The 13,566-nt window shown below is 51.0% G+C and overlaps 1 protein-coding gene across 1 annotated transcript in view; it reads left to right on the forward strand.

Moving 5' to 3' along the window:
• The window catches only part of LOC119965715, a 143,981-nt gene that overhangs the window by 85,243 nt on the left and 45,172 nt on the right, over nucleotides 1-13,566 (forward strand). Inside the window, exons 18-20 of the mRNA XM_038796476.1 lie at nucleotides 3,343-3,520; nucleotides 10,877-10,985; nucleotides 12,762-12,895. Coding sequence (XP_038652404.1) covers nucleotides 3,343-3,520; nucleotides 10,877-10,985; nucleotides 12,762-12,895 — 421 coding nt within the window. The remainder of the gene's footprint in view (nucleotides 1-3,342; nucleotides 3,521-10,876; nucleotides 10,986-12,761; nucleotides 12,896-13,566) is intronic.

Below are 13,566 nucleotides of genomic sequence, written 5' to 3' on the forward strand. Positions count from 1 at the left end.
CTGCTGCAGCTTTTTCCTTTGCCCCACTCCGGGTGAGCACCATAAATTATGGGGAATGCTCCTCTAGACACCTTCCCCCACCGGGATTCGTCGAGACAGCGCCGTTTGAGGCCCTCAAATCGGCCCAAAAGTCCTTAAGTAGCGGGAGCTGCGGTGCGGCTTAGAGCCGCACCTACAAAGCCGATTTTCTGACCGCTCCACTCCTAGTCCAGGCCATCCACCGGTGGAGAATCTGAGAAGGAGTGTTCCCACACGGGGAAAAGTCCAAACAGCACCACTACGAGCCCTTAAAAGAGCCCCCAAGTCCGAAAATAGTGGGAGCCACTGAACGTGCGGCGTAGCTCCGCATCACCGCTACCGGAAGTCCGTCTCCGCTTCTTCAATGGCCTTGGTGAGATCTCTTCACAGTTCTTCCCTCTGCTGCTAGAATTCAGCTTTCATAAAGGCCCTCAGGTCAGCTTGAGACCTATAAGCTGGCCCTTCCCCCGCTTGCATGCTTGCAGAGGCTTTCGTTTGCTGCTGTTCAGACAAATCTTGCACTGTTTCTGAGGGTCTGATAACCAAGAAACATCCTATTCCTGGGGGAAAATACTCCTTGAACCTTCACCCACGCCTTTTCATCAAAATTCCAACCCGTGCTGCCCAAAAAAGAGCTCTTTTCTGCAACCTTAGGCAGGAGCTGCATGATGCACACAGGAAGTCCTCGCAAAGCCAGCATTTGTTGTCCAACCCTTGAACTGAACATTTTTCAGGAGTTATTACTGCCTTTGCAGTATGAGCATGAGTGAGACCACACCTGGAGTACAGCATATAGTTTTGGTCTCCTTAGCTAGGGAAAGATATACTTGTGCCTTGGAGGGTCCTCAATGAAGGTTTTTAGCAGGGTGGTCCCTGGGATGACAGGGTTGTCCAATGAGAGGCTGCGCAAATTGGGATTTATTGTCTGGTGGTTAGAAGAATGAGCGATTATCTCATTGAAACCTGCCAGATTTTGAAGGCTTTTGACAGGGCAGCTCTCCTGGTCGAGGAATCTAGAACATGCAGCACAGACTCAGGACAAAGGGGCGATCATTTAGTATTGAGATGAAGAGAAGTGACTTACTCAATGGGAGGTGGGGGGGGGGGGGGGGGGGTAGTGGTGGGGGGGAATGTTGGGGAAGGGGTGGTGGTGGTGGGGGGTATGTTGGGGAAGGGCTGGAGGGGGGAATGTTGGGGAGGGGTGGTGGGGGGGTTGGGTGGTGAGGGAATGTTGGGGAAGGGCTGGGGGAGGGGTTGAGTGTGGTGGGGGAATGTTAGGGGGGGGTTGGTGGTGGCGGAAGGCTGGGGGAGGGGTAGGTTGGGGAGGGAATGTTGGGGAACGGCTGGGGGAGGGGTTGGTTGTGGTGGGGGAATGTTGTGGAGGGAGTGGTGGTGGGTATGTTGGGGAAGGGCTGGAGGGGGTAATGTTGGGGGGGTTGGTGGTGGGGGGTATGTTGGGGAAGGGCTGGAGGGGGGAATGTGGGGGTTAGGGTGGTGGGAGGGTTGGTGGTGGGGGAATGTTGGGGAAGGGCTGGAGGAGGGGTTGGTTGTGGTGGGGGTGGTGGTGGTGGGGGGTATGTTGGGGAAGGGCTGGAGGGGGGAATGTTGGGGTTAGGGTTGGTGGTGGGGGAATGCTGGGGAAGGGCTGGGGAGGGGTGGGTTGTGGTAGGGGTGGTGGTGGGGGGGTATGTTGGGGAAGGGCTGGAGGGGGGAATGTTGGGGTTAGGGTGGTGGGAGGGTTGGTGGTGGGGGAATGTTGAGGAAGGGCTGGGGAGGGATGGGTTGTGGTGGGGGAATGTTGGGGGAGGGGTTGGTTGTGGTGGGGGAATGTTGTGGAGGGAGTGGTGGGGGGTTGGTGGTGGGGGAATGTTGGGGAGGGCTGGGGGAGGGGTGAGTTGTGGTAGGGGAATGTTGGGGAGGGGTGAGTTGTGGTAGGGGAATGTTGGGGAGGGGGTGGAGGGGGGTGGGTGGTGAGGGAATGTTGGGGGAGGGGTGGGGGAATGTTGGGGAGGGGCTGGGGAGGGGTGAGTTGTGGTAGGGGAATGTTGGGGAGGGGTGGATTGGGTGGGGGAATGTTGGGGAGGTGGTGGAGGGGGGTGGGTGGTAGGTGGGGGAATGTTAGGGAGGGGCTGGTGGAGGGGTTGGTTGTGGTGGGGGAAGGTTGTGGTGGGGGGTTGGTGGTGGGGGAATGTTGGGGAGGGGCTGGGGGAGGGGAGGGGAATTTTGGGGAGGTGGTGGAGGGCGGTGGGTGGTGATGGAATGTTGGGGAGGGGTGTGTTGTGGTGGGGGAATGTTGGGGAGGTGGTGGAGGGGGATGGGTGGTGAGGGAATGTTGGGGAGGGGTTAGTGGGGGGTTGGTGGTGGGGAAATGTTGTGGAGGGGGTTGGTTGGTAAGGACATGTTGGGGAAGGGTTGGTTGGGGTGGGGGAATGTTGGGGAGTGGGGTTGCTGCTGGTGGGGGAATGTTGGGGAAAGACTGGGGGGGGTGGTGGTGGGGGAAGGGCTGGGGGTGGGGTGGGGAGGGAATGTTGGGGAGGGGGTTGGTGGTGGGGGAATGTTGGGGAGGGGCTGGGGAGGGGTGGGTGGTAGGTGGGGGAATGTTAGGGAGGGGTTGGTTGTGGTGGGGGGTTGGTGGAGGGGGTGGGTGGTGATGGAATGTTGGGGGAGGGGTGGGTTGTGGTAGGGGAATGTTGGGGTTAGGGTGGTGGGGGGGGGGGTGGGTGGTGATGGAATGTTGGGGGAGGGGTGGGTTGTGGTAGGGGAATGTTGGGGTTAGGGTGGTGGGGGGGGTGGGTGGTGATGGAATGTTGGGGGAGGGGTGGGTTGTGGTAGGGGAATGTTGGGGAGGTGGTGGAGGGGGGGTGGGTGGTGAGGGAATGTTGGGGAGGGGTTAGTGGGGGGTTGGTGGTGGGGGAATGTTGGGGAGGGGTGGAGGTGGGTGGATGGTAAGGACATGTTGGGGAAGGGCTGGGGGAAGGGTTGGTTGGGGTGGGGGAATGTTGGGGAGTTGGGTTGCTGCTGGTGGGGGAATGTTGGGGAAAGACTGGGGGGGGTGGTGGTGGGGGAAGGGCTGGGGGGGTGGGGAGGGAATGTTGGGAAGGGGGTGGTGGGGTGGTGGTGAGGGAATGTTGGTGAAAGGCTGGAGGGGGTTTGGGTGGAGGTGGTGAGGTAATGTTGGGGAGGGGGTGGTGGTGAGTGAAGTTGGGGAAGGGCTGGGGGGGGTGTGGGTGGTGGGGGGGAATGTTGGGGGATGGCTGGGGAGGTGGGGGTTGCTCTGTTTGCCCTGTCTAACTGATTGCTGGCCCTGGGTTTCTGGGTGTTCAGTGACTCTCCTCTCTGCAGCAAGTCCGTGTTCCAGCATTTGCAAACGTTCAAGGTGGACGTCCTGGAGAACCTTCGGCATTTCTTTAGTGACCTGAAGTGGCAACTACAACGGATCAAAGGCGACCCGCAGCCCGTGGATTACATCCTGCGGCAGCAGCTTTCGGCTGTGGAAGCCAAGGTCAGTGGAGGCAGAGTAGCTGTGCCCAACCCAAATCTATCTGTCACCCCCTGCTCCTTACCCCCCCTGCTCCTTACCCCCCCTGCTCCTTACCCCCCCTGCTCCTTACCCCCCCTAAATATCTGTCATCCCTGACCTTCCCCCCCCCCCAAACCATCTGTCACCCCCGATGAAGCACCACCCATCCATTACCTCCCCCTGATGCCCCCGCCCCCCACCTTGCCGTCACCCCATAGCCCCACCCACCCATCTGCACCCCATAGCCCCCAGCCACCCGTCCGTCACCCCATAGTCCCACCCTAGTAGTAACCCTGAGGATTGGCAGCATTTTAGAATTCAGCCAAGGTGCACCACAAAACTGATGAGGATACAATCTGAATGTAAACTGGCAGGAAACATAAACGCAGACTGTTTATCGGGATGTAAAAAGGCAAAGATTAGCAAAGACAAATGTGGGCCCGCTACAGTCAGAGACAGGAGAACACACAACGGGGAATATGAAAACGGCAGAGAAACTACCACATATTGTGTGTCTGTATTCAGAGAGGAAGGTTCAGGAAATCTCCCAGAATGAGATCCAAGGGACATGAGGAACCAAAATAAATTTGTATTTGTAAATAAATGTAGCACTAGAGAAATTAATGGGACTGAAAGTTGATAAAGCCCCTGGACCTGATGATGTACATCCCAAAGTGTTAAAGAAGGTGGCTGTAGAGAGAGTGGATGCGTTGGTGGTTACCTTCCAAAATTCAGTCGAATCTGAAAAGGTTCCTGCAAGGTGACAAATGTAGCTTCGCTGTTCGAGAAGGGAGTGAGGGAGAAAACTGGCAACTACAGACATGTTCGCCTGACATCAGTAGTAGGGAATATACCAGAATCTATTGTAATGGATGTGATAACTGGATACTGACCTGATCATTGATCTGATCTGATTAGGCAGAGTCAACATGGATTTATGAAAGGGAAATCACATTTGACAAATCTTTTGGAGTTCTTTGAGGAAGTTGGGCAACCCGGTAGCACAGTGGATAGCAATGTTGCTTCGCAGTGCCAGGGTCCCAGGTTCGATTCCTGGCTTGGGTCACTGTCTGTGCGGAGTTTGCACATTCTTCCCGTGTCTCCGTGGGTTTCCTCCGGGTGCTCCAGTTTCGAAAGACGTGCTGTGAGGTAATTTGGACATTCTGAATTCTCCCTCTGTGGTCCCGAACAGGCGCCGGAATGTGACGACTAGGGGCTTTTCACAGTAACTTCATTGCAGTGTTGATGTAAGCCTACTTGTGACCATAAAGGTTATTATTATTATAAGTTAATATCAGAATAGACAATGGAGAGCGAGTGAATGTGGTGTATTTGGATTTTCAGGAAACTTTTGATAAAGTCCCACACAGGGGGCTAATGAACAATATTGAGTTTATGGGATTGGGGGTAATAAACTGGCATAGATCGAGGATTGGTTAACGGGCAGAAAACAGGGAGTAGAGATAAATGGATCACTCCGATTGACAGGCTGTAACTAGTGGGATACTACACGTGCCAGTGTGTGTCCCCAGCTATTCACATTTGGGGGATGGGGACAAGATGTAATAATTCCAAATTTGCGATGACACAAAACTGGGTGGAAGTACGAGTTGTGAGGAGGATGCAAAGAGGCTTTGAGGGGATTTGAAAGGCTATTGACTGGACAGGAGCATGGTGGATGGAATACAAAGTGGATAAATGTGAGGTTATCCAGTTTTGAAGGAGGAACAGAGGGGTGCAGAGTATTTCTAAATAGTTGGCAGTGGACCTGAGTATCCTTGTTCATGAGTCACTGAAAGATAACATGGTACAACAGCCAGTTAGGAAGACAAGGCAGGGTGGCGCAGTGGTTAGCGTTGGTGCCTCACTATGCCGAGGACTCGGGTTTGATCCTGGCCCTGGGTGTCTGCATGGGTCTCACTCCCACCCCCAGAGATGTGCAGAGTAAGTGGATTGGCCATGCTAAATTGCCCCTTAATTGGAAAAAGAGAATTGGTTACTCTAAATTTTAAAAAAAGTTGGGGGCGGCACAGTGGTTAGCACTGCTGCCTCACGGCGCCGAGGTCCCGGGATCAATCCCGGCCCCGGGTCACTGCCTTTGTGGAGTTTGCAAATTTTCCCCATGTCTGCGTGGGCCTCACCCCCACAACCCAAAAATGTGCAGGATAGGTGGATTGGCCACGCTAAATTGCCCCTTAATTGGGAAAAAAAGTGAATGGGTAATTTATATTTTTTTAAGTTTAGAAAATGTAAATTTCCCCACCCCCTCTAAAACATGAAGGCAACATCAGTATGTTACCCGTCCTGAATTCCCCTTTGAGAGAGAACCACATTGCTGTGGGTCGAGAGTCACATGTAGGCCAGACCAGGTAAAGACAGCAGATTTCCTTCCCTAAAGGACATTAGTGAACCAGTTGGGTTTTTACAACAATGGTTAATCATTTCATGGTCACGAATACTGAAAAAAGCTTTATATTCCAGATTTCTTAATTGAATTTAAATTGCACCAAACTTGTGATGACATTTGAACCCATGACCCGAAAGTATAAACCTAGGCCGCTGGATTGGTAGTGACTTTATCACTACACCACCATCGCCCACCGTGTTGACCTTTATTTGAGGAGAGGAGTAAAGTCTTGCTTCAATTGTAGACACCCTTGGTTAAAAAGCAGAGTATTGGGTACAGTGTTGTTCTCCTTATCTGAGGAAGGATATACTTGCCATAGAAATTGACAGATTTTGAAATCCCAGTGATGGCACAGTGGTTAGCACAGCTGCCCACAGCTCCAGGGATCTGGGTTCAATTCCAACCTTAGGTGACTGTGTGGAGTTTGCACTTTCCCCCAGTGTCTGTGTGGGTTTCCTCCGGGTGCTCCGCTTTCCACCCACAGTCCAAATATGTTAGGTGGATTAGCCATGCTAAATTGACCCTTAGTGTCCAACGGTTAGGTGGTTACTGAGTTACAGGAATAGGGCGGGGGAGTGGGCTTAGGTAAAGTGCCCTTTCAGAGCGTCGGTGCAGACTCGATGGGCCAAATGGACTCCTCCAATTTAGTGAATCTATGATTCTACATGGGGATAGTCTGGGGAAAAAGACATTGAAGTGTGGGTGATCAGTCGTGATTATATTGAATGGCGGAGTAGACACAATGGAGTAGGCCAATGTTCCTGTATTCCACTGCTCCAGTGGCCCTGCTGTGATTTGTCCGTATTCCAGTATAACTATGATAGAAGTTCGTTGGAACTAGTTAGTGCTTGATGGATGGCGAGGGTGCTCCGATCTGAGCCGCGTAGGGAGGATCAAAGATCTCCACCCCTTCCCCACTGTTTTTGGGAGCAAGACAGCAAGAAACAGTGAAAGCTGAACAAAAAGGGAAATGGGAGTATCCTCTTAGGAAAATCACTTTCTTTGTTTCTGCTCCTGCCAATGCAGACTTCAAAGTCAATCACGAGACAATTTCTGACCCATCCACATTCAGCCAGTTCCAGTTTTTCTCCTTTCAATAACTAGAAATATGTTGCTTTTGACAGGCGCGGACACGATGGGCTGACCGGCCTTTCCTGTGCTACAGATCTCTGTGACTCTACGCTGCTTTCATGAACAGATGTCTTCCTGCAAACCACTACTTAAATCAAAACTACTAATATTGAAGCCAAATTTCCCACTTGAATGTTTGTACACCACTAGGAGGTGCATTTCTACCTAACATCTCAACTTCTCATCTCCGTCCTAAACAATCAGCCCCTTGGGATTGCTTTTAAATTCCCCGTCCGGTGGTTGCCTCCTGGTCGGAAATGTTTGTCCCGTCACTGGATAGCTTTGGCCCTCGTCCTCTCGCAGAGGTGATGGCGGTTTGCCCAGGGGTAGGGCCGCTGGTTGGCGACGTCTTCCTCAAGGTGCTCCTTGGGTTCAGAATTTATTAGGAGGTTATCAAACAGGACGTCAAAAGTAGTAATTTCCACATCACTCCCAGTACCAAGTGCGAGGGAATCTGGAAGCAGGAAGCCGATGAATGTGTAACCCCAATGAATGGACGGCACGCCGGCACAGTGCTGCCTCACAGCATCAGGGACCCAGGTTAAATTCTTACCTTGGGGGACTGTCCGTGTGGAGTTTACACGTTCTCCCTGTGTCTGCGTGGGTTTCCTCCCACAGTCACCAGATGTGCAAGTTGGCTGGATTGGCCATTCTAAATTGCCCCTTAGTTGTGGGGATAGGGCAGGGTTACGGGGATGGGTGGGGTAATGGGCTTAAGTGCGGTGCTCTTTCAGGGGGTCGGTGCAGGTGAGATTGGCCGAATAGCCTTCTGCACTGTAGGAATTCTATGGTTCCTGGAAAGATGGTGCACGATGGGAGGGCTTTAGTTTCTTAAGACTGGTTCTGGGGGATTGGGACCTGTGTAGACTGGGTTACCAAAGATTCCTGAAAAGCTTCCCGAGAATGGTCCCAGGGATGATGGACCTCAGTTTTAAAGAGAGGTTGGAGAAATTGGGACTTAGAGATGAGAAGGTCGAGAGGAGATTTGAGAGAGATGTTCAAAATCATGAGGGGTCAGGACAGAGTAGAGAGGGAAAAACTGTGTCTCCCCGCCCGCGTGCTATCTCCCCGCCCAGTCTCTCCCTCGCCTTTCTCTAACTCTAACACTCCCTCTCTCTGGCTCTCTCTCAGCAAGCAATTCTGGATTTGGTGATATGCAATGAGGCAGACTTGATGAGGAAACTTAGGGTGAAGGGACCCTTGGGGAGCAGTGACCACAATATGATAGAATTTACCCTGCAGTTTGAGAGGGAGAGGCTGCAATCAGATGTAACGATATTACAGTTAAATAAGGGTAACTACAAAGACATGCGGGTGGAGCTGGCCAGAGTTGATTGGAGAAGGAGCCTAGCAGGGAAGACAGTGGAACAGCAATGGCAGGAGTTTTTGGAAGTTATTAGGGAGGCACAACAGAAATTCATCCCAAGGAGGAGGAAACATGCTAAGGGGAGGACAAGGCATCCATGGCTGACGAGGGAAGTCAAGAACAGCATAAAAGCAAAGGAAAAAGTAAGCAAAGTGGTGAGGATTAGTGGAAGCCTTTAAAAGCGAGCAGAGGACAACTAAAAAAGCAATAAGGGGGGAGAAGAAAAAGTATGACAAAGAGTCATCGGACTCGAAACGTTAGCTCTTTTCTCTCCCGACAGATTTTCCAGCATTTTCAAGTATGAATGCAAACTAGCTAGTAATATAAAAGAAGATAGGAAGAGGTTTTTATCGACATATAAAAAGTTGAGAGGGGCAAGAATGGATATTGGACCACTGGAAAATGTGGCTGGAGAAGTAATAATAGGAAACAAAGAAATGGCAGAGGAAATGTATAGTTGCTTTTGCATCAGTTTTCACAGTGGAAGACACCAATGGCATAACAGAACTTCAGGAGAATCAGGGGGGAGAGGTGAGTGCAGTGACGATTACTAAGGAGAAGGTTCTGGGGGAACTGAAAGGTATGAAGGTGGATAAATCTACCATTACCACCAAGCCAGGAGAACAACCCTGGTTCAATGACGAGTGCAGGAGAACATGCCACGAGCAGCACAGGCATACCTGCTGAAGCTACAACACAGGACTACCAGTGTGGCAAACAGCATAAGCAGCAAGTAATAGACAGCTACGTGATTCCATAATAAACGCATCAAGTCTAAGCTCTGTAGTCCTGCAACGTCCAGCTGTGAATGGTGGTGAACAATTAAACAATTCTCTGGAGGAGGAAGCTCCACAAATATCCCCATCCTCACTGATGGAGGAGCCCAGCACACATGTGCAAAAGATAAGGCTGAGGCATTTGCAACAATCTTCAGCCAGAAATGCTGAGTGGATGATCCATCTCGGTCTCCTCCGGAGTTCCAGCATCACAGATGTCAGTCTTCAGCCAATACAACTCACTCCATGTGATATCAAGAAACGGTTGAAGGCGCTGGATACTGCAAAGGCTATGGGCCCTGACAATATCCCAGCAATAGTACTGAAGACTTGTGCTCCAGAACTTGCTGCATCCCTAGCCTACCACAGCTGTGACACTGGGGCAACATCCTGGAACTCCCTACCTAACGGCACAGTGGGTGTACCTACCCCTCAAAGACTGCAGTGGTTCAAGATGGCAACTCATCACCACCTTCTGAAGGGCAACTAGGGGGTGGGCAATAAATGCTGGCCTAACCAGCAACGCCCAGATCCCGTATATGATTTAAAAAAAAAAATTATCACCTGGATCGGATGGACTACACCCTAGGGTTCTGAAAGAGATAGCTGAGGAGATTGTGGAGGCATTGATGGTGATCTTTCAGGAATCACTGGAGGCAGGGAGAGTCCCAGAGGACGAGAAAATGGCTAATGTAACACCACTGTTTAAGAAGGGAGGAAGGCAGAAGACGAGAAATTATAGGCCGGTTAGCCTGACTTTGGTCATTGGTAAGATTTTAGAGCTCATTACTAAAGATGAGATTGTGGAGTACTTGAAAGTGCATGATAGCATAGGACTGAGTCAGCATGGATGTGCTGGCCTTGGAAAATGTCCAGAGGAGGTTCACCAGAATGATCCCTGGAATGAAGAGCTTGTCGTATGAGGTTGAGGACTCTGGGTCTGTACTCGTTGGAGTTTAGAAGGATGAGGGGGGTCTTATTGAAATTACAGGATACTGCGAGGCCTGGATAGAGTGGACGTGGAGAGGATGTTTCAACTTGTAGGAAAAACTAGAAGCAGATGACACCATCTCAGATTAAAGGGACAATCAGTCTTAAAACAGAGATGAGAAGAAATTTCTTTCACCAGAGGGTGGTGAATCTGTGGAACTCTTTGCCGCAGAAGGCTGTGGAGGCCAAATCACTGAGTGTCTTTAAGACAGAGATAGATAGGTTCTTGATTAATAAGGGATCAGGGGCAGCACGGTGGCTTGGGTCACTGTCTGTGCAGAGTCTGCACGTTCTCCCCGTGTGTGCGTGGGTTTCCTCCGGGTGCTCCGGTTTCCTCCCACAGTCCAAAGATGTGCAGGTTAGGTGGACTGGCCATGCTAAATTGCCCTTAGTGTCCAAAATTGCCCTTAGTGTTGGGTGGGGTTACTGGTTATGGGGATAGGGTGGAGGTGTGGGCTTGGGTAGGGTGCTCTTTCACAGAGCTGGTGCAGACTCGATGGGCCAAATGGCCTCCTGCACTGTAAATTCTATGAATTCTATGTTACGAGGAGAAGGCAGGAGAATGGGGATGAGAAACATATCAGCTATGATTGAATGGCTGAGCTGACTCGATGGGATGAGTGGCCTAATTCTGCTCCTGTGTCTTATGGTCTTTTTGTCTTTCATAGTTGCAGAATTTTACCCTGATGCTAATGGTTGACATCACTGCACGCCAGCGAAATATCTCTAGGATATTGACACCCAGTGTTCAGAAGGAGATGACTCCTGCTTACACGGGTGAGTAAACCGCAAAACTGTTTTATCACCAGCTCCAAAAACAACACGATAAAAAAAGGTTCTTCAACTCCGGGTCTGGAGTCAAATCTGACCAAAAGGGTTGTGGGTTCCAAACCCAATCCTGGGATATGAGCACAGAATCCACGCCGACCGTCCGAGTGCAGTACTGAGGAAGTTCTGCACTGTCAGAGGGTCAGTACTGAGGGAGTGCTGCACTGTCAGAGGGTCAGTACTGAGGGAGTGCTGCACTGTCAGAAGGTCAGTACTGAGGGTCAGAGAGTCAATATTGAGTGCTGCAGTGTCAGAGGGTCAGTATATTGGGAGTGCCGCACTGTCAGAGAGTCCGTACTGAGGGAGTGCTGCAGTGTCAGAGGGTCAGTACTGAGGGAGTGCCGCACTGTCAGAGGGTCCGTACTGAGGGAGTGCTGCACTGTCAGAGGGTCAGTACTGAGGGAGTGCTGCACTGTCAGAGGGTCAGTACTGAGGGAGTGCTGCACTGTCAGAGGGTCTGTACTGAGGGAGTGCTGCACTGTCAGAGGGTCAGTACTGAGGGAGTGCCGCACTGTCAGAGGGTCAGTACTGAGGGAGTGCCGCACTGTCAGAGGGTCAGTACTGAGGGAGTGCTGCACTGTCAGAGGGTCAATACTGAGGGAGTGCTGCACTGTCAGAGGGTCAGTACTGAGGGAGTGCTGCACTCCTGACTTGTCCCTCATGTTAGTCGCTGCAGAATATCCAACCTCTGACGTGCCTTTTTAGCACAGTATTTAAATGGCTGGCCCAGTTCACTTTCTGGTCACTGATAACTCGTAGGATATTCATAGTGAGGAATTAGTTAATAAAAGTGATGGAAGCAAATTACTGTGGATGCCGGAATCTGAAACCAAAGAGAAAATGCTGGAATATCTCAGTCCAGCTTTGACAAAGGGTCATCTGGACTCAAAACCATTAGCTCTTCTCTCCCTCCAAATGCTGCCAGACCGGCTGAGATTTTCCAGCATTTTCTCTTTGGTGAGGAATTAATTGCCTGGCACGTGTGTGGCACGAATGTTATTTGCCACTTGTCAGCCCAAGCCTGGATATTGTCCAGGCCTTGCTGCATTTGGACATGGACTGCTTCATTATCTGAGGTGTTGTGAATGGTGCTGACCATTGTACAGTCATCTTCAAGCATCCCCAGTTCTGACCTTATGATGGAATGGAGGCCATTGATGGAACAGCTGAAGATGGTTGGGTCTAGGACACTACCCTGAGGAACTCCTGCAGTGATATCCTGGAGTTGAGATGATTGACCACCACAACCATCTTCCTTTGTGCCGGGAATGACTCCAACCAGCGGCGAGTTTCCCCCCGTTTAGCTTAGGGCTCCTTGATGACACAGTCGGTCAAATGCTGCTTCGATGTCAAAGACTGTTACTCTGAGCTCACCTCCTGGGTTCAGCTCTTTCTTCATATTTGGATGAAGTCTGTACCCCTCGATCAATATCACTGAAACAGACTATCTGGTCATTATCACGCTGCTTTTGATGGGATTGTGCTGTGCCTGATTCAGCTGCTGTTTCCCAAATTGACTACATGCCATTGGCTGAAAGGTGTTTTGGGGATGTAAATGGGGCTAGAGATGCAAATCTGCTGCTTTCTTGATGTTTTGGTGCTGAATATTGGAGGGTGAGGGTAAGTTGATGGGGGTGTGGAAGAGGATGGGTGTATAGTCTGTCAGGATGGGGGAAGAAGGGGGTGAAGAACGATTTTCACCTTTTTTAAACCCGCTCTCTGCAGTTTGTCAGCTTCAGACTGGATCCGGCTCCTTCAAACGGATGAAATCTCACCTGGAGAAGTATGTTCAAAAGCATGGAGACCACATCTTCTGTACTGCGTGCAGAAAACTCATGGAGCAACTCTGTCTACTTCAGGTAAGGGGCTGGGTGGAAAGGTAATGGCGGGAGTGGGGGAGGGGTCCTCGCCAGTGAGGTGGTAGTGGAGGGGATCTCAACAGTAGTACAAATGTAGCAACGTGAGACTTCGGATTAGGGGAAGGCCATTCGGCCCTGCTCCACCATTCAATAAAGTCATGTCTGATCTACTTATTGTCTCAACTCCACTTTCCTGCCTGACCCACATAACCCTTGCCCCCCCCCCCCCATCAAAAATCTGTAACTCGGGGTTGAATATACTCAATGAGCTACAGTCTCCACTGCTCTCTGGGGAAGAGAGTTCCACAGATTTAACAATCCTCTGAGAGGAAAACATTCTCCTCATCTCCATCTTTAAGGGACACCTCTTATTGTTAAACTGTCCCCCACAAGGGGAAACATCTACCCCTCACCCTATCCCCTCCCCTCAGGATCTTGTATGTCTCAATCTGATCACCTCTCATTCTTATAAACTCCAATGGTCAACCTTGCTTCACAGGATAAACTCTTTGTCGCAGGAATGATCCAGTCAACCTTCTCTGAACGGCTATGAACACATCCCTTTCCTTCTTCAAATAAGGCGACCAAAACTGTGCACACTGCTCCAGATGTGGTCACCCCAAGGCCCTGTACAGCTGCAGTGAAACCTCCCCACTTTTATATTCCATTCC

This window comes from Scyliorhinus canicula, chromosome 5 (genome assembly GCF_902713615.1).
Source record: "Scyliorhinus canicula chromosome 5, sScyCan1.1, whole genome shotgun sequence".
NCBI classification, from domain to species: Eukaryota; Metazoa; Chordata; class Chondrichthyes; order Carcharhiniformes; family Scyliorhinidae; genus Scyliorhinus; species Scyliorhinus canicula.